Source organism: Abramis brama (assembly GCF_963993115.1).
Source record: "Abramis brama genome assembly, chromosome: 16".
NCBI lineage: Eukaryota > Metazoa > Chordata > Actinopteri > Cypriniformes > Leuciscidae > Abramis > Abramis brama.
The window spans coordinates 16,224,147-16,246,553 of record NC_139978.1 but is presented as its reverse complement, the minus strand read 5'-3'; the positions used below and the strand labels follow the sequence as shown (position 1 = coordinate 16,246,553).

At 37.1% G+C, this 22,407-nt stretch overlaps 1 protein-coding gene across 1 annotated transcript in view; it reads right to left on the bottom strand.

Annotated features, from left to right (window-relative positions):
* Positions 1-22,407, bottom strand: part of LOC311066408 (uncharacterized protein) — a gene marked incomplete at its 3' end in the record, with an annotated part of 106,472 nt that overhangs the window by 54,760 nt on the left and 29,305 nt on the right. The window contains exon 3 of the mRNA XM_084087596.1: positions 15,362-15,447. Coding sequence (XP_083943722.1) covers positions 15,362-15,447 — 86 coding nt within the window. The remainder of the gene's footprint in view (positions 1-15,361; positions 15,448-22,407) is intronic.

The following is a 22,407-nucleotide window of genomic DNA, read 5'->3' as shown; positions in this document are numbered from 1 at the left end:
AGAAATCTGACTGATCTAGAGAAGATCTGTGTGGAGGAGTGGGCCAAAATCCCTCCTGCAGTGTGTGCAAACCTGGTGAAAAACTACAGGAAACGTTTGACCTCTGTAATTGCTTTTCTCAGGTGTTCAAATACTTATTTGCAGCTGTATCATACAAATAAATAGTTAAAAAATCATACATTGTGATTTCTGGATTTTTTTTTTAGATTATGTCTCTCACAGTGGACATGCACCTACGATGACAATTTCAGACCCCTCCATGATTTCTAAGTGGGAGAACTTGCAAAATAGCAGGGTGTTCAAATACTTATTTTCCTCACTGTACATATAGGAGCACTTGTTTTAAATGCACTTGACAAATACGATATAACAAGATGTAGGCTTATGTTGCACTGATCATTGAGTGGATGCTATTGGACATTAGTAAAGGTGCTATGCTAGTCAAAAAGAACAAATCAATCACATGATTTATGACGCCTCCATGGGTAGCACTCAGACAGACTCTTGAGAGATGGTTAGACTGCAGACTCTGCTTATTGGCAGTCCAGGGCATGAGCCTAATCTGATGCTATCTGCCAAAACTTTGCTTAAAGGCGTACAATATAAGAGCATCAGCATCTGTCAGATCAATTTACTGGTTCAATGAGTAGGTTACTACAAACACTTACAGGCAGAAAATACGGCAGTGCTGGTCCAATGCAGCCTCCGAGCATAAATAATACAAGGGGGGAGAGTAGGGAACGCTATTGACAAGATTTAAATCAAACTACTGAAGCCAAAATAATAAGCTGTTTTATCTCAAACTGAAACTATCCGTTGACTGTACACTCTTCTCCAGTCTACACACTCTGACTGTCAATTTCACTCTGCTTTAGATCAATGTTTTATGAATTTGTGGATTTTATTATTATTATTACTATTTTTTATTATTGTGAGGGCCAAAATATAATTTATTATTATATATTACAACACAAAAAATGTTCAGGAGTCAACAGAATAGCAGGCTACAGAGTAATTTTATGGATCAGCACTTCCCAACAAAATGGGTAAAAGTAAAGTATCCTCAAACGAATATAGGGAATATAATGGGGGGAATGCTTTTGGTGTCTGTGTAGTGATGTGCAGAGTAGTGATAGGTATATCGTGAACAATTAGTTCATTTTGAACTAATATTTTATATGACTTGGGAATAATGAGTTGTCTCAGAGAGCAATTTGCTCATTTTGTGTTGGCCATGCATGTGCATTTGCCCAACATCCTTTCATTTGAAAACAAAGCCCAAGTTTTGCGATGGCCTATGTGACAATTTTCGTCATCAGGAGGGTTCGCGCACATCATCCGCATGCAGCGTAATTTTTGTGTCCATGCGAACAGTGCAAGTACAACAGCACAAGCGCAAGGTGAATGTTGAGACAGAAGAGTCCACTAGGTGGCAATACGCAGTTGTGATGTATTGTGCAGTAGTCGAAGAAGGGAAGATCGGATCATTTGACTGACTTGTAGGGCTGGGCGATATATCGCATGACATTGCTATGCGCATCTCGTTAGTAAAGCCGGTTCCTTGATTAGTAGTAAATCGCCATCACCTGCTTTCAAATGGAGCGGCATTTACTACACAGAGCCGTAGTTCACTGACAAGCTGAGCCATATCGCATTAATTATCGCAGACGTATCGCGTGCGATAATTAATGCGATATGGCTCAGTTTGTCAGTCTTTGACTTTGACTCTGACTTGGATCTTTGAATCACACTCGGCAAAATGAACAACATTCAAAGATCCAAGTGAGTAAAATGATTAGCACTAGTGCAGAGCTCTTCAACAAGTGTAAGTAGTATATAAATCCAGAATATTAAGTATATACACAATTAAAAAGTTGTAATTATATACAGAGAGAGGAAACAGGATCAACAAAGTACCTTGAGCTAGGACTTGAATTAGGGTCACCGGAGGCGCAGCTGTGCTTTATGTCGGAAGGCTTCCCACAAGGCTATTGCTCTGACAGTATAATACTTTTATTCAGCAAGGTTGCATTAAATTGATTAAAAGTGACAGTGAAGACTTTTACATTGTTACAAAAAAGAGAATATATATATATATATATATATATACACATATATATATATATACATATATATACATATATACATATATATACATATATATATATACATATACATATATACATATACATATATACATATACATATATACATATACATATATACATATACATATACATATATATATATACATATATATATATATACATGTATATATACACATATATATATATATATATATATATATATATATATATATATATATATATATACATACATATATATATATATATATATATATATATATATATATATATATGTATATATTACTACATTCAACCACATGAGCGTCTACACGAAAGAAATCCAGCACTTTTATCATGAAAAGATGTGGTTTGATGGACTTTCAAAGACATAACAGCCATTCACTCCCATTACCAAGCTTGGAAGAGCCAGGACATTTTTTTTTATATAATTCCGATTGTATTTGTCTGAAAGAAGAATGTCACATACACCTAGGATGGCTTCAGGGTGAGTAAATCGTGGGCTAATTTTCATTTTTGGGTGAACTATCCCTTTAAGCTTTGTACCCATCTTCTGCACTATTCTAGGCTTCCTTCCCTGGGTTTTATTCTATTATACTTCTGTCACTCACTTTTCTTCCTTTCCTCAAATCCCTCGCTGTCCATTTAACACCTGTCCTTCCCACTGCTCCAATTCTTCTGTATTTATTATGTTCCTGTGCTGCAGACACTACCTGTTGTGGCCTCTCTTTTCTCTTTTTCACCCCCACCCACTCACACACACATAGACACTGGCAGGTAGTGCCATGCCTTTTCATTTCCACAAACAGGTGATTAGATTTACTGTATTCCTCAGGGACTTGTCCACTGTATTGCTGACTGTAATTCAATCAAACTCAGTCGGAGCCACCTCGATTGTGAGACTGCCGTGCTCCGCAGCGCAGCCTGAGGGTGAAATCAACAGCATTTCAACAGAACAAGCAAAAGAGTGTGCAGTTGATGGGATTAAAAAAAGGCTGTTTGATGCAAACAGAGATTTCTAAAGTGAAATGGACACTCTTGTGAAACCTTGAGGAGTTATGCTTAACATAGGCATGTGTTTGTATGTTTGAAGTAAATGAAAGGAAACAAGCACTAGAAATGATCACAAAAATATGATACATTTGGTTTTGCTGTTGTTATGCTACATATACTGTATACTTAAACGTGAAAAGCAATCATGCATTTCAGGCTGATGAAATGGAGACACAGAGACCCTAAGGAGGTGTTCGTTGTAGTTTGAGAGCTTGAAAAATAGGGCTGTCAGTTTGTCATACGTGTGCTTCAAAATAAAATAAAAATAACATAGTAAAAAAAGTGCAACTGTTAACATAAAATTAAAATAAATTAAATTATTAAATTGCATTTGAACATTTTAGCATACGTTATTGTAGCTTTTAATAGTTTATAGGGTGTTATTGAGACTATGTATAAGAGTTCAGAGCAAAAATACAGATAAATAGTACAATTTGTGCAACTTGGCTCAGATTAGCTCATTGAGTTCCCCCCTCTGCATAATATCCCTGGTGGGAGTCTCTTTCACAGATAAACATTCACTGTTCCCTCTCTTACCACAAGCTCATTTCATTCAGCAAGATAAGTTTGCTTCTATTAAATGCAAACCACAATGGCATGCTTGCGGGGAAGGACATGGGTTTGCCAATAATGAATAAAACCTTTGTAGAGTGCTCAGGGGGGCTGTAATAGCGTGAGAGAGTTACAATTACAGTTAGAGTTATGTGGAATAACACATTATGCAGAAAATGGTACAATCAAAATAGCATAAAATGTGATATGCATATGAGATACTAAGTAAATTATACTGTATGTGCAATACCACCCCATGGTGGTGTAAACAATAATAGACACTGAATGACTGTCAGTTTATCAAAATTACAGTAGCTGATTTTTTTTTCATAATGTTTTTACTCATTAAATCAAAATTGACCCTATTTGCTTTCTGAATGCACATTCCTGGTCTTATCAAAAATGATTAATTGGGGCATATATGCTTCTTAATCTTTAATCAAAATGTAATGTAAGTGTAAACTTTCTCTTTGGAATGAGTTTTGACATCACTTAGGCTTTGTGGCTATTGGATAATGTAAAACTTTAGCCAAACAGCTATATTAGCAATTTAGCATTGTTTTAGTAGACTCACATTCAAGTCTTGTTCTATTTTGGTAACACCTACTTTCAATGTCAGACGAAATGTGCAAAATATGTAACTTTATTTTGTCATTGGGGAAGTATCGTCTTATTTACCCCTAAAAGTTAAAGGGATACTCTACCAATTTTTCATATTAAACTATGTTATTCCCTTATCTAAGACGAGTTGATACATACCTCTCTCATCTCAGTGCGTTCACTTAATCGCTCTAGCGCGGAGACACTTTGAAAGCACTTAGCTTACCCCAGTATATTCAATGGTATCTAGCAGCAATGAATTTAGAAGTGACCAAACACATCAACGTTTTCCCTATTTAAAAACAGTTACACGAGTAGTTATACGACCAAGTATGGTGACACAAAATAAAACGTGGCACTTTTCTAAGCGGGTTAAAAAGGATAACTATAATGTATGGCGTAATAGCACTTTTGGGAGTACTTCGACTGGCGCAGTAAAAAGTCACGCCTGATCCTCTTTCCGCTATTGACAGAAGTGAGAAAAAGAGGATCAGGCGTGACTTTTTAAGAATTAACAATTGACACCCTTAAGGTACTAATATGTACCCATAAGAAAACGTCTCGGGTTACCTGTGTAACCCATGTTCTCTGAATAGGGAATGAGACGCTGTGTAGCAATGACAAAGTGGGAAACGCCCTTGGGCGGTGCCGATTGTCTGAACCCGTAAAGAATCACGCCAATTCATTGGCTGATGGCACGGGCGCATCCTCAGTGGCGCTACATCATTCACCAAACTCAACCAGGACAAAAGCTACCAGAGTGAAAGAATGTGGACAAAACTTTGGGGACATAACCAGGCCTGGGTCGCAGAAACACCTTCACAAGACCCAGGGAAAACTCCATGCAAGGCTCATTTACAGAAAGACATTTACTGCGCCAGCCGTGACATAAACCCTCAAAAGTAGTCGCAGCCGCTCCGCCCACAAACTTATCCTGCAGGAATTCCAGCACTGAACCAACCGGGCAGCTGACTGGGTCCACAGCATGAGTCGTGTACCAAGACTCAAAGACCTTACACCTAGACAAATACAGCTGTCTAGTAGAAGGCGCACAAGATCTCTCCTTATTGGAATTTCCCACTGGGACCCCTGTACCAGGGAGCTCAACTCCAAAAACCACGTCTGGGATGCCCATAACGAGGCTACCAATAGGAAGACGAATTCTGCACTCCCTCACCCTGCAAAGGACTGCAGGGAGCAATTTGACCGGAGGGAATGCATATAGTCTCAAATCCGGCCATGGATGAGCAAAGGCAATTGTGCGATATTCTCACCAGACAGAAGGCTGACCAAGAAGGGTGAATGCCCCTGAGCTTCATTCACTACAGGAATAGCCTCATATGAAGCAGACCCAAAAGCAGCACAGGAGAGGCTGCTGCCATGAGCCACAGAAGTCTGCGACATGTACCCACCGCAACGCGATGGCCAAGCCTGAAATGGGTCAAGCACGCACTGAGACTGGAAGGGACCAAGCGGGCATGCAAGGAGAGAGAATCGAGCTGGACATCCAAGAAAATAGTCTACTGAGTAGGTGTTAAGACGCTCTTCTGAGCATTCAGCCTGAGACCAAGAGATGGGAGGTGGCGGAGAAGGACGTTCCTGTGACGACACACTAACTCTCTGGATTGTGCCAGAATGAGCCAGTCATCTAGGTAATTTAGTACACGGATGCCCTGGGGCCTAAAATGGCTGCATCCATGCACTTGGAGAACATCCATGTAGCCAAAGTCAGACTAAATGGAAGGACCTGATCTTGGTACGCCTTTTCCCCAAAGGCAAACCTGAGAAACCTCCTGTGCCGTGGAATGGCCTATGTGGAAATAGGGTTCCTTCAGGTCCACAGTAACAAACCAGTCCACTGCTCAGATCTGCGCCAGGATAGTTTTTAAAGTCAGCATCTTGAATTTTCCTTTGTAGAGGGAAAAATTCAAATGATGTAGGTCCAATATGGGGCACAGACCCCCGTCCTTCTTCTGAACAAGGAGGTAGCGGCTGAAAAAGCGGCAGTTCAAGTCCGAAAGAGCAACCTCCTCTACCAGAAGCAGCTTGATCGAGAAGAGGTGTTGAGGGGAGATAACCCGAAACGTCTCCGTCCATCAATAAAGGAAGATGGTGTTGGCAACTTAACTTTGTATTCCGAAGCACAAATGGCGGTGGGTATAACAGATTTTGATTCAGTGAGCATCTAGAGGGGGAACAGATACGCTTCAGCGGTCTGTCCCTCCCTCCTGAGATGGGGGAAGCTCTCAGTTTCCTGACCCGAGGATCAGGAACGACCCTGCGACACTAAAGCAGCGGGTTTATCTGGCTGCTTCAGATCAACGCACCTACAGGGGCATTGGAGGGGTATGGGACAAGCATGAGATCCCCAAAGCGTGTGAGGAGTTGGATGCTTTGGCTCATCACTCCTCCTCTTTCGTGTGTGTGAGGCAGTCCCTGGGCGCAAAGGCAGGAGTGGGAAGACGAAGGCATGCCCTCCTAGGCATGAACTGCTTAAGGGCAGCAGATTGCGTCTTAACAGTATGGAATTTATCGACCACTGAGTTGACCGCTTCTCCAAACAAACCTGACAGGGAAATAGGGGCGTCCAGAAGAAAGACTTTCTCAATGAGATTCAACCAAAGATGGCGTTCAACAGCCACTAAACCCGCCATCATGCACCCAACTGCGTGTGCAGTGTGCTTAGTCGCAACGCCAGCTCTGTAGCTGTACTGTACTTAGGGATTTGAAATGTTGTAAAAGTGACGAGGAGATGGCATTTCTATTATTCAACAGGTATTTTATTGAATCTATTGTGAGATATTTATCTATTGTGAAGGGTCATATCCATCCGCAGAGTCACGCAGAGCAGAAGCCCAACCAAAACAATGTTCTTCCGCAAAATGCATGCAGTTTTGTTTTATAACCGCTAGATGGCCAAAAGTTACATAGGCACTTAGACCCATCAATTGAAGTCTTGTTTAGACATATTTGTTCAGATTTCATATCTTAAAGGTACACTAAGTCACATCTTGGCTGTTCATGGTCAAAATGGGGGTTATGCGCCACAAACTTCTGCATTCCGTAAAACAGGTTGCATGGCTTCCGGTTCAGGTCTTTTGTATGTCCTTCATTAAATATAGAGCCATTTCACTCAAGATACATTCAAAGGAGTGAGCAAAGATGAGCATAACCAATGTCCATCACATATGCAGATTGATATTGTAAAGACCACCCATTGGCCCAACGACGGAATCCAACGGCCTGGGCGAAGGGATAATGCGTGTATGTCTTTTCAGCGCTCGAGTGAAGTTCACTTAATTTATTGGAATTTAGTTTCAACATTACTTTAGCTCTACGCTTAATCTGACTCCAATTTCAAATGATAATCAAATTTAGATTGTGTTTCTTATTAGAAAATAGTCATAAATATTGATTATGAATTCATTTTGATCTTTGATTATTCTGAGCATCCCATACTTCCAATTATTCATTCATTAAGGGACCCGATGCCGCACAGAGTCACACGCCCCGGGTTTACGTGGATCTCACGGACACAGCCTCGCCAGTCTGATTTTGGTCAGAGGGTGCAGGGTTTGCTAATACCTCTTAAGTTGGTTGCCTACTGCTCACTCATACAAAAAAGTGTAGTTTATTTAGCCACTTCCGTACAACTTGCCAAGTCAGTGATAGACAGAAATCAAAAGGTCTTCAAATGACGTGCCAACTGCTCCGTTCATATGCGCCTTTAGTTTGACCTATCCTGGACACAGAGCTGCAGTAGCACCAGCCTCCTCATAATCTACTAAAATAATGATTTCAGAAAACTTCAGAATATATCAAGATGTAACATTTATTTGTCAGGTAAAAATGTATCATGCCAATTACACAAGTAAATGATTAAAAGCCAATTCAGAAATAATAAATACATGACATCATTTACTCAAAGATGACTCTAAAAGTAAGCAATGCATTCCTGACAAAGACACACAGTGGTGTGTGAGTGTTTTCCAATGGGAAAACACTGAAACAGCACTGTATGGGTGATGTTCCTTTTTAAAGGGTCCCAAAGACTGCTCTGTCACCTAGCCTTAAATACCCAAACCAGAACAAAAGGGTTGTACCAATATTTGTGGGTCAATTCATGTACCCCAGGGGGTAGCACCTGGTTTTTAAGAGGAGAACCCAAAGAGGAGAACAGGATTCTCCTAAGTTCTCAATCTTTCTCATTAAACCAATGACTACAATGAAATTAAGACCATTTTACCAATCGCACTGAGACATTTAAAATGATACCAAATATGAAAAGGAAAAACAACAGATTCACAAGATATCATATGTGATATATAGACATTCTTAGTGAACTTTTGGTGACTTGACTCAGGGGGAGAGGAAGGGTGGAGGGAGAGGGGGATGCAGAGATAAGGAAGGAGAAAAGTTTGGACAGGACAATGTCCTGTGCTCTGTCTTTGCTATCTTCTGTCCAGGGTGCGTTTTATGGCTTTATTGCAGGGTGAGTTTTGTCTTAGCAGGAAAATCTGTTCTTACAATATCTAGAGGTTTTTTTTGTTTTTGTTTTTTCTCACTAACATTTAAAAGTTAGCTGATTACCTTAAAAGTCTATAGATATCGGCATCAGTTCATACTGCCGTTAACACTTTCTCCGACAAACGGATACAATGTGACCTGTCTTCCTGTTTGTTCATGTGACTTTCAGCATAAAGCCTACTGACTGACCATTTTTTTAATATGTTGAATAAAATCTATATATCAGCCACAGAATGAACACACAGAAATGTTGAGACTATAAAACATGCAGAGTGCAAAGATTCACACCCGTCCATACACATACTGTATACAGACAGACTAAGAGAGTGACATGAATGCGGGTCTATGACTGTAATCATTACACAAAATATGCTTCAAAATGATCTGAAAACATAGAACAAACTTTGACAAATAATAGTTAGATAATATTCAAATAAATACTGAAATGTTTATTTTCTAAGCATAAAATCTTGAATTTTTGTACAGTGGGATGTCTGTCCATTATTGTCATAACATGATTTTGATTGACATGAAGTTGTTATATTTCTGAGGGTACTGCCCAAGGAACCAGCTGTTGTACCCATAAAAGATACAAAATTTATCTGACAGTGCAATGATCCACTCAATTCCCAATGGATACAAGTCCCGCCCTTTACCCTCAACATTTCACAACATTACAGTCACACAAATAGTAAACTCACATTGACTACAAAGATAAAAAGTCCCTTTCTTACATCAGAATATTTCCCTTCACTGTCAGAAATAGGGGTACAGTAGGAGTCCATTTCTGTGCCCAAGGTACAATCTACACTAACGTACCCCATAGGGCTTATTATTGGACCTCAAGGTACATATATGTACCTTTTTGAGGGTCAAAAAGCATTAAAAGGTACATATATGTACCATTTCTTTTAAAGGGTACAGCCCCAGTGACAAGCCATTGTACCCCTAAAGGTACAATTATGTACTTTATTTTCTGAGTGTTGGATCTAGATTTCAATTGATAAATTGCAAAATTCCAATTTAAAAATATATGATCAACTGGACAGAGTGATTTGTACTAGCCACCCATGAGTGTTCTTCCTCGCTTGTGTTGATAGATAACAGTAAATAGCGCCAGTAAGAGTGTTCTCTGTGAGTGCTTCACAATTGTTTGTCAAAATCACACATTCTCAAAGAGCACCTAAAGCAGAGCTGTCACAACACCTTTTTTAGTGTGGTCTTGAGATCAGTAGACCAAGGAATCTGAAGCAGCCATTTCCACCGTTACATCATCAGCACCGTTATGTTTTTGTCTCTGTAAGCGCTTTTCTTTTCAACCAGAAAGCATTCAGTTTCTCTTGCTGACATTAAGGGCTGAGGTGCTGATTGTGTGTCTGCGGCTTGTCTAATCTTCAAACTGTGTGTGCTTTTATTATTATTACTGATGGTTGTGATGTCTGACGTGTGTGTCTGAATGAGAATGTCTGTCAGGATTTTTTTTTTTTTTTTTTTTAAAGCACAACCTGCACTTTTTACCAGGTTTGAGATTTTTAGGCCAACATGGATACAGTTTAAACATGAATCCAAAATGTGGCCAGACAGGTTTATGTGCAAAGTGAAGTTCTGCATCTATGAGCATATACGACCTGTTGCAGCAGATTCCTTAACAAATAGCATTGCTGTAAATGACTTTTTTTCATGGGAAGAAAGGGGCTTTAGATGCCGTCATCTAATTACTAGCTACATCTGAAGTTCAATCTCCAGTCTTTACCATGCATTCTACATTTTAACACAACCCAAGTAAACAGCAGGTTGCCTTTTAATGGCCTCTCCATAAAAAATAATAATAATAATAATAAATCACTATATATTGTTGACTCTGCTGAAGAGCATTGATGTGTTTTTGGGTTGTTGTATTTTTCATATTATTCAAATTGGTTCCTTTTCCTTTCCGAAACCTCATATAAAAAAGATCAACATTGCCTCTTAGTGGACATTTAGAATATTTCAGTTGGCTAACCCATATTTCATAGAAGTGCTGTGAAATAATATACCTGAAACAGTTTTCCCCATCAATCATTTTTTCAAAATGCTATTTTTGTACACACGGACAGTGAGACCTTTCTATGTAATGACAATAACTCCGAAAGCCTCTCCATTCTCTCGACATCATAGTAGAAGTCTTCATTTCTTCGGTGACTTGAAATATATTGTTTCTGAATTACAGTAAAATTCAAACAAATACAAAACATGTTTTCTATTCCGTAACTGTATTGACCGCAGTATTAGGGCATTGATTTTTTTTGTTTTTTGTTAGTTAGGCCTATTTAAATCAAAAATACAAATTAAACATATAAATACCTAAATGTTTTTTTTAAAGTTATTTATTTGTTTGTTTGAAAAAAGTCTTTAGAAAGTAAAATTTCCCTGATTTGAACAGTAAAGTAACTATGTGAATGACTAAAATAAATAAATAAAAATATTTCTAAAGTTCAAAGCTAGATTAAAATAGACCCAAACTGGTTCTTCCCTCATGCTTTAATGTCTATGAGGATTCAGAATAATCTTCATCATTAGATGAAGGGATAAGTGCCTTATACTAGATTTTTTGTTTTTGTTTTTTACCACTCTAAGTACTAGATCTTTTGAAGGGTAATTGAGATTTCAAGGCACTTAACCTCATCCCAAACCACTCGTTTATCATTCATAATAGCTGTTAATAAGAGTGAGATGCCTCCCTGGTGGTGTGAATCATGTGTTGCATAGAATGGTTGATACATTGTTCAGATTAGCTTGATTTTCCTATTGCCCAGTTTGACCCAGTAGATCTTACTGTATCACAAACATGATACACAAACAGGGTCTTTAAGAATTGTTAATGCTTTTGAAAGAAGCCTCTTATGCTCACCAAGGCTGAATTTATTTCATCATCAAAAAAAAAAGAAAAAAAAAAAAAAAAAAGGTTAAAACAGTTATTGTGAAATGATATTATAATATAAAATAACTTTTTATTTGAATATATTTTCAAATGTAATTTATTCAGTTTTGGTGCAAGAAACATTTATTATTATTATCAATGTTGAAAACAGTTGTGGTGAAACTATGAAAAAGTTCAAAAGAAAAGCATTTATTTTAAATAATAATATTTTGTCACAATATAAATGTCTTCACGGTCACATTTGATACACGTGTCCTGGCTTAATAAAGTTTTTTTTTGTTTGTCTTTTACCCCAAAACCTTTGAACGGTAGTGAATCACAGTTTACACAAACATATTAAGCAGAACTATTATTTTCAACATTGATAATAATAATAAATGTTTCTTGAGCTCAAATCAGCATGTTAGAATGATTTCTGAAGGATCATGTGACTCTGAAGACTGGAGTAATGATGCTGAAAATTCAGCTTTGCATCACAGGAATAAATTATATTTTAAAATATATTAGAATAGACAACAATTCTTTTAAAATGTAATAATTTTTCACAATATTACTGTTTTTACTGCATTTTTTATCAAATATATTTAGCCTTGGTGAGCAGAAGAGACTTCTCTCAAAAACAATTAAAAAACGTAAAGGCTGTGTACATTTTTCAGACTAGGGATTTTCAAAGAAGCCACAAGGGGGTGCTAGGGGGTGAAAAATAGAAAAAAAGATATAGTTCTGTGAAAAACATACTGTATTTATTTCTAAATGTTTATCTATTCTTCCTTGCAGTGTCCATACTGTATGATGAAAAGTCATGTTGTCCTTTCTAGGGTGTTTTTCCCCATTTAGAGGATCCTTAGCATTAGCATTTTTTTTTCCGACATAACCTAACTATCTTCACACTTCCATTTATTTTCATTTTTTAATGTTATATTATGTGTTGTTGTCGTATTTATGTGTGCATACTGAAAGCTCTGCTACCAAGAAAAATACCTTTTGTGTGCAAGCACACTTGACAATAAACCCCTGGAACAGAGTTGATAATGTAGAACGAAATATTTGGTTTCAAAGAGTTGTGAGTGTGTTACTTCCAGAGAATTAGTTTGTCAGCATGCTGTGACATAGGAATTATAGCACTAAACAGGAAATGCATCTGTCATGAACGGCTGATCGAAGGTTTCAACACCACAGCAGAATGATCGAAGACAACTGCTGAGAAAAAAAACTTGACTAGTGGTATTAAAGAAACTACATTTATGCACTTGACTGAAAATGAATCTTTAGCTATTGGCTTTAAGGTTGATCTGCTTTGTCTCTGATGCCAAGATGAAGCGTATAAGATGACGGTTTCTCGAAAGGCACGAATTTAGACATGTTTATCAATCTAAAAAAAGGAAATTGAAAGCTGTAAAACAAATTCTTGTTTGTTGCTGCATTATACATTCACAGTTCAGCAGCATGTAAACGACTGAAAATGGATGTTGAAAAAAGTTCATGAGTCCCAAAAATAAGAAAAATTTGTTTAAACACACACACACACACACACACACACACACACACACACACAAACACACACACACACACACAAACACACACACACACACAAACACACACACACACACACACAAACACACACACACACACACACAAACACACACACACACACACAAACACAACTATCTTTGTGAGGACCAGTTTGAGTTTTAGACCATCAGAGTGAGGACAAAGAGAGTAAAGTGAGGACATTTTGGCCGGTCCTCACTTTCTGAGACCCCTTTAAAGGCCTGTTTGAGGGTCAAGACTTGGTTTTAGGAACAAGGTTATAATTAGGTTAAGGGTAGGATTAGGGTAAGGGTTCGGGTTAGGCACTTAGTTGTGATGGGTAAGGTTAGGGTAAGTGGCTAGAGATTGCATTGTGTCAATGAATGTCCTCATAAAGATAGATGTACAAGAATGTCTGTACAAGTACACACACACACATACACATACACATGTCTGGTTTACTATCTTTGTGGGGACTCTCCATAGACTTAATGGTTTTTATACTGTACAAACTGTATATTCTATCTCCTTACACTAACCCTACCCCTAAACCTACCCATCACAGAAAACTTACATTTCCAAAAAAACTCATTCTGTATGATTTATAAGCTTGTTTACCCATGGGGACCTCAATTTACGTCCCCACTGTGACACAAGTCCCCGTGAGTCTGTGTGCATTCAGGTTGAAGTCCCCAACGGGATAGAAAAAACATGAACACACATATACACACACACACACACACACACACCAAACTGGCAAGATTTATACACTGAATGCACAGTCGATTTGGGTAAAAGTCCCTTGTGATAATTTTATTTAATATTTTGTATTTTTAGGTTATTTTTAGGTAGTTATAATCCATTTATTCACTTTTTGAGCATGGACCTGAAAATGAAATTTCCTATTTAAACTGTCTAAAATCTTGACTTAAGTTTGATCTCTTTTCTAAAACAACACTTTTAAAAAAGTTTTTAAAAAGTGAACTAGAAAAAAAGTTATTGTTATGAAAAATGCACAATTTTTTTCAAATTAAATATATATTTTCTAAAACACATTTTACTCTAAAATTGTGACAAAATCAAAGCCATCAATGAAACAAGCTGTGTTCCAAATTTGAAGTTGATATTTAAAATAAAAAAAAAGAGCTCTCAGTAAGAATTTTTTTGTGCACAGTACCAAACATTTCCAACATTCATCTCCCATTAATTTCCAATGCGGTCATTTTTGACCACAAATACAAGTGTGATAATTCTTTTCAGGTCTGATTTATTTATTTTTTTGTTCACACAGCGTGCCAAAAAGTTGTGTACAATTTCAATGCAGTAAAAAAAAAAAAACATTTGTCAAATTTTTCGGTCAAAAATGACCGAACAGCACTAGAGAGTTAAAAAGAGTCTTTATTTCAGAATACCGAATATATAAAAGAATATAGTTTAGTGTGAACTGAATGTTATATTTTTTAACATTTATTTATATGTACAATTAAATCAAAATGCCTTATAGTTTACATTTTTAATAAATACGGTTGGTTGAACATAAGAGTGATTTTTATATGCACTTAATTAGGATATAGTCTTTAGGATACAATCTTTAATTGTAGCTAATTTAGTAATTACTACTTTTTCTTTTTAAAATACTGTACGGCCGAATGTACTGGCAAGCATTTATTGTTTAATTATACTGTTATGTCACTTAAATATATTTGTAATTACTCTTTTGTAATGAAGTTGAAATTTAGTACATTTAAATACATTACCTTTATGTAATATTGAATAACACACTACAAGTACACTGTTATCCAGCACTGTTCAGTGTGAACCCAAGGGGGCAGTGTTTCACTATAATTCACCATTTATTGGTTAATGGGCACTATTTTAATGACTGTAATTTATTTTAATATAATATAGTCAGATCTGATTCTTTAAAAGTAGCCGATGGCTGTGACCAGTGATTTAGTTTTTGATTTTCTAGACTCAAAAGAAAACTGAACAAAGGGCAGAGCTGAAACATTAGATGTCTTGAGTTTTTAGGCAAACACAATGTGAATATTGAGTACAGTAATCAAAAACTCACCCATATGCTCGCAGGGTCGGTTTCCTGAGCTGACTCTCTGCCCGCTGACCGATCCCTTCACAGAGGAGCTCAATACCACGTGTGTCCTGAGGGCAGAGAACAAGAGAGAGAATCAATATAGATCCAGATCATGTCCTAATTCCTGCCGCAAGCCAAAACTACAGTCAGAGAATTAAGTGTGAATCTTTCCCCATGCTGAGGGTTTATCTGCATCTGTACAGGCGAGGACATGCAGTATCAGCTCACACACATAGCTGACATATAATGACAGAAAGAGATGCTTCGTCTTGGCAAGACAACAGTGACATTCTTATGAAAAAAAAAAATCAACATTTGAGAGGGGGGCGAGTGCTCCTTTTATCTCGAATGTTTGGAACAAGAACATGCAAGTGGTTTTGATATTGTGCGCTTCACTGTATTATACAAAATATGTACTAATTACATCCCTTTTATGGTATAATTACAGTGTTCAGATTTCTAAACCCAGTTTTTACATCATGTTCACAACTTAAACTATGGCTGCGCATCAAATCGCATACTCTGAAATCGTGACTAATTACTTTGGAGCAGTAGGGAAATGACATCATGATAGTGCTGATTGGCTGATGGGACCCATAACTAAACAAAACAAACCAAGACCAAAGAAAATCTATTGTTTGGAGTAAGATTTTGTTTGTTTGTTTTTGAAAAAGTATTTTATGCTCAGTTTTTATTTGATCAAAAATACAGTAAAAACTATATTGTGAAAAATTGTTACAATTTAAAATAGCCGTTTTCTATTGTAATATATTGTAAAATGTAATTTATTCCTGTGATGCAAAGCTGAATTTTCAGCTTTGATTTTCTAATATGCTGATTTGCTGCTCAAGAAACATTTATTCTTATCATTCATTTAGAAAACAGTTGTGCTGCTTAATATCCTTATATTCTTATATATTATATTCTTTTTTCAGGGTTTTTTGATAAATAGAAAGTTCAAAAGAGCAGCATTTATTTGAAAGATACGTTGGCAAGAATGTGTTCTTACTGAATAATATTAATTTCTATACTAGTATAATACAATTTTGATAATATATTGTAATTTTAGTTTAGACTTTTAGTTTAGTTGTCCCAAACTGACTGCATTTGTTCTCTAAACCTTAAGACGATCTTTTCAACATCAGCTCACATTTTCTGTCTGTATCTTTGAACCATGATCACAGCTGATCCTTCACTAGGAGTGAATCATCTGTGTTTGAACCTCAGGAGAGAGACATGAATTGAATCTGGTAAGGCAAAAGGTCTTTGAATGTGTGGCAGGGAGAGTCACACTGGCTCTACATCAGCAGTTATTTGACCTGATGTGGCCTTCAGCTCAGAGCGCGTCCCCTGGGGTTGCTCAGCATGAGGATGTGGTCAGGAGCATGGATGTGTTTGTAGAGTATTGAGTAGATGTGAGCAGGGGTCACTTCCCTCTCTCCCCCAACACTGTGAAGTGCATTAGGAAGAGAACAGATGGGAATGAGGTGAGCCAGTGCGTCAATGTCAAATAGCTAATAAAGGAACATGTGAATAATAGAGAGACAGAAGTAGAAGGGAGAAAGGCCCTGCTTACACCCGGTATTAAGATACATTTTGGTCAACCGGATCACAAGTAGACGAGGGAGACACATTCCCACCTGTATTATTATGGAGGTTATCAGTACCTTTTAAAGCAGATTTTTGTAGATATATAAATATACCATCATAAGTAGCAATGTACAATACCATAATACCTGAAACATTGTCACAATATTATTTACATGAATTTCTGGCAACCACAGCTTCAATTATTTTTACAGTAAATGTAACAGGATGTAGTGTAGGGATACACATTATAGTGGTACTATACCGGATATCATCTGAAATTAGAGATTTTTTTAATTCACTGATATCGGTCAATACTGTGTATATTTAATTGTACGTGCTCATTTAGATTACCTTTGACAATTGATAACTTAAAGGTAGTCTTTTAAAAATACTATTTTTATATATATTTAATAACACTTTAAATGCAATTTTTATCAAATCTCAAAATGAATATCTATTTTTCATGTTGTACAATATAATGTCGTGATGCCTACATTTGTCACGTGTGGCTGTAGTGAAGCGTGTAACGAAGGAGATAAATAACAAAAACCTTCTATAATCCACAAACTAAAACTGTTTTATTTATTCAGATAAAACTGAGTTGAATTTTTATTTTTTTTTATTTTTTTGTACCATGCAGCTATTATTTTAATATTGATGCATCCCATTAGCCTGGATGCCAGACGAATTTAGCCCCGCCCACAACATTTTAGGTCGGGAAGTTCAGTCTGGACTTGTTGTGGAGCAACTATGCTCGAACCAGAGCTGTTCGGACCAATCAAATTGTCAGGACGGGCTTTATACGATGATGGACAGATGATCAACAGTAACGTAATCCTCCTCGTCACCAAAGAGCGAATTATTTGAATTCGTTTACAACAAAGATGGCTGCCGCTGGAGAAATGAGATGTGTAGATTTCGCCATCGTGTCTGTTATAGAAGATATCGAACCGCGATCAAGGCATTTGTCGATCGGAAAGATGAATGAAGAACATACGTCACTTACTCTGTTGCTCTGATTGGTTGTAGGTCTATCCAATTGAGTGCAGAGGCATTTTCTTTCCTGGTTCGGATGAAACTCGCCCCATAATCACAGCCCAATGGAGCAGTATCAGACTCACATTCTGAGTATGACGACGTCAGGCTAGCATCCCATGTCTTCTCTTAAAAATAAACGTTCCAAAATGTTGCATATAGAAGAACCATTACTGGCTCCCTCAAGAAGCTTTTAGGGAACAGTTCTTTTTTCTTAGTGTGAAGAACATTTGAATAAACTAAATAACCTTTTTCCTCTATAAAGAACCTTTTGTGCAATGAAAATCATCCCAGTGAAGAGTGAGGCTATCCACATCTAATGTGAAGCACCAGTGTCGGAATCAGAGGACAACGTGTGCATTTATTGATCGATTGTTATGAAAACTGCATCTGTTTAGTCCTTTGTCATATTGGCATTTTACATAATATGATGCGAGAGCAATTCAAGATGGTTTCCCATCCACTGTCAAATCTGGGATTATTTATTTATGTAGTTTTATGAAATTCCTTTCATCTAAGAGGCATGAGACTTTGTGACCTTTCCTACTCTTGCTATACTTAAAGCTACACTGTGTAGGATTTACTCCCATCTAGCGGTGAAATTGTATATGACTACCAACTGAATATTACTTTCTAGCTCCTCCCATTCCGAGGGCGTTTTAACTCCTACGGTGGCCGTTTGTTATAATATTAATTTTAGAATAAATCCAAAAGCAAAACTATAAAAGGGAGTGGAAATGGCAAATTAGCTCATTAGCTCAAATTAGCAAATGAGTGGTCCTCTGCAGCCACCTACTGGTTATAGTGGTAATTTCATGTCATTTCCATGTTAAAAGCGTTTCCACCAGTCAACAGAAATCTTCCACTAAAGCATGGCACATTTCCCATGTTATCTCCATGAATGAAAATTATAAAATGTAGTTCTTCTTTAAACTTAATTTTACTGCACAAACATAGAGTTAAAAAATAAGTGTAAAACAACAACAACAAAAAAACACATACTGCCAATCTAGAAAAGTTTGTCTATAGTTTTAACGTATATTAATGAATATTAGCTGGTTGTTTAAAATAGTGTAGAACCTACTCTATTGTTCATGCCTATCCTAGTAGTATATAAACAAATTGTTCAAAAAATTCAATCATACCCTTATTGGGGCTGAGCCCCCATAATATTGAAATCCTAGAATCACCCCTGCCCTACCTGTTACAAAGACATTCCTTAAGTTAAGAAAACCCTTACAGTTTTTGTTTTGTAGCGGTGCAGAATATAAGACACACTTAAACGTTTTTTTTTCTTAATGAGCAGAAATGAAAGAAATGAGCAGAAAGAGATGGTGAATGAAGTAAGAACATTTATATTCTGACTTGTGATGCAAATGTAAATGTTATGTTCTGACTTCTTTCCAACATGGACAAATGCTAAAAAATGGTAAAAAAAAAAAAAAAAAACCAACATGACTATAAAACCAGAAAGTTTTTTTTTCATAAACTCGCCACATATTTACACATGAACTCTTTGCTTTTGAACTGAGATTACAGTGGGTAACCCTTTGCAACAAATGACTTTCCCATAATTCACATACACTGAGACAGTAACTGCCCCTCAGGCAGTTGTAAGTGTTTTATTTTACATTACGTTACAGATTAAATTGAGTACCTAAAGTGAAGTACACCAAAACTGACACGTTTAAGTACGAAAACACTGTCTATAGTTGATTATACATAAATATTCACTCAAAGTAATGCAAACGCCACACTGAATTGATGTGGAAAGTATCACGTAAATTTGTAAGCAGTCTTTTGTAAAAGAAAAAAAAGTGCTCTTCTGTGTCATTTCTGATTTGTGCATCAGAAATGACACTGTTGTTTCGGCTGTATCAACACTGATCATTAATTCAGTCGCTCTGTTGCATAACCATGAACTGAGGGAGCAAGAAACAAGTGTAGGATGGAGAAAAGGAAAGAGAAACAGGACGACTAGGGTAAACATCAAGCCCTTTACAGGTTTATAAACCACTTAAACTTATAAACCACAAGAAAATGAATAAATAACAAACAGAGCTTCTATCAGTAGCACAAGAGGGACATTTGACAAGTGTTTTCATGTCAAGTGCAAGTTTAACTTGTGTTTCCACTTCCAGCAGAATGGGCCATTAACACTCTTAATTGAAAGTTTAACATCACCGTTTCACACATCTGATTACACTACGTGACTGATTCAATCAGCTTGTTCAACAGCAATGGAACCAGAGACTGTACAGAATAAGGCAGAGATGGTCCTCTCACACATTTATGAATGGGAAAAATAGTTACAGTATATATAGGCATCTGTGGTCCTGCTTTCCAGTTTTGATATAGACACCACAACGCTTAATATGGTGGCTCTAGCAATAAAAGTCCTGCCTTGTAGTTCAAAGAACATATCACATATTTGTTACTCTAGAATGTACCATTCAAAAGTACAGGGTTGATAAGAGATAATGTTTTGAAGTCAAGCTCACCAAGGCTGCATTTATTTGAACAAAAATACAGTAAAGACTGTAATATGACATATTATTACAATATAAAATAAAGTTTTTCTATTGTAATATATTTTAAAATGTAATTTACTCCTGTAATTCTAATTTGCTGATTTGGTCACGAAACATCACCAAAATGACATATTTAAATGTCTTTTCATACTTTAAAATAGCTTGAAATGTAACTCTGCACCCTCTATGAATATGCAAATTATCCCCGCCTCCACTCACTCACACCAGCTCAGAGATCCACTCATTGACGATCACACGTTGACATGATTGGTTACAAGGTAGTTTGTGACGTCAGAAACACCAGCGATTTCAAACCGCATTTTTGAGACTGTCTTTGGTTCACTGCAGTTTTAAGGAGAAAATACTCAGCAATGGTGTTGACTTAAGAATTTGCTAATAATATCTGAATAAAAACATTTATTTTACTAACCAGAAACTTTTGAACGGCATAACCTGACAGGCCTGAAAAATACAGTTTATGTATGATTTGAGCTTAATAAACAAGTTATGATACTATAGATACTATAGATATAGATTTTATTATTTGCATGTTGTCTGAGACACGCAGATTTCTGTCTTGTGTTTCGGATGTGTGCGCACACAAAGCTTCTCACAGAGTGCGTGCGACCATCCGCGAGTTATTTCGCGTCATCTTGGCCTGAATGCTTAGGCAAGGCTTGAAAACACACGCAAATGATAATCTATCGTGATCATGCAGCACTGGCATGTGACAGTTCCTTCAATTGTACGAAACGTCTTTCACGCTAAAAGGCGCACCTGCATCCGCCATGCTAAGCACTTAATGAATAACAGGGTCCCAGTGTCGTGGAAGGTAAATAAAAGGATGACATGTAGTGGAGAAGACTAGTAATAAGACTAACGTCAATGAGATATTGTGTTCAATGTTTGTGGAAATAAATACGGAAAAAAGATCGATTATTGGCTTTTGCGAATCAACATCAAATCGACCACAGTTTTAAAAAAAACGATTAAACGAAAAATCGCTGTTTTTTTGCCCAGCCCTAGTATCAATATTGCACATCCCAAAATGATATCATTGTTGTCAGATTTTATTTAAATATTCACAAACTGATGTCTTTCATAATAAAAGTAGATAGGAGCAGCAGTACTTGCATGGTTGGAAATATCTGCCTGGGGATAGAACCAAACTGACTTCCTTATATGAAGTCAGTGAAGGAGCTTTCTTTAGACTGCATGCCGTTCTTTTCTGCGATCCACAATATGACATAACATGAGAAAGACCTGTGAAGTACTAGGTGAAGAAACTGCTTATTCACATAAATGAAGGATGCATCCTTGCACAAGTACACATATGTTTTAGAAAGAGTATCCTCTACTACACCAAGGTCACAGCTGTAATAGATGGCACTGGACTCAAGAGCCGGAATGGCCCCATTAAAAGCCGGCCCTTGGGAGGTCTGAAGTATCATATCCCTCTTAACTGTCACGGCCCTCATGTAGGACGGATGTGATCCTATCTAATAAGTGGTTATGCTGGGATTCCTGAGGTTCATGTTAACGCAGCTTGTTTTATGTTCGATCACCATCTGGCAGACCTGTAAAAATGCACATGCGGTAGAATTAGCGCTTTAGGTGAGTGCACATGAGTGAAGTGTCTTATGATGGATCACTGCCCAGATTAATGGCACGCCAGGACAGAAGACGACCAAATACATGCATGGAATTGTATATGAGCAAAACAAGTATAAAAGATGCATTGCAGATATCAAAGCAGAAACGGCGCTGCGGCTCTTGCAAACATGGACTTGAGGAAAGAGATAAACTGAAAAGGGAGGGATAAACTGAAAGATAGGGAGGGATTGTGCACTGGTGGGTGTTATACAAAACACC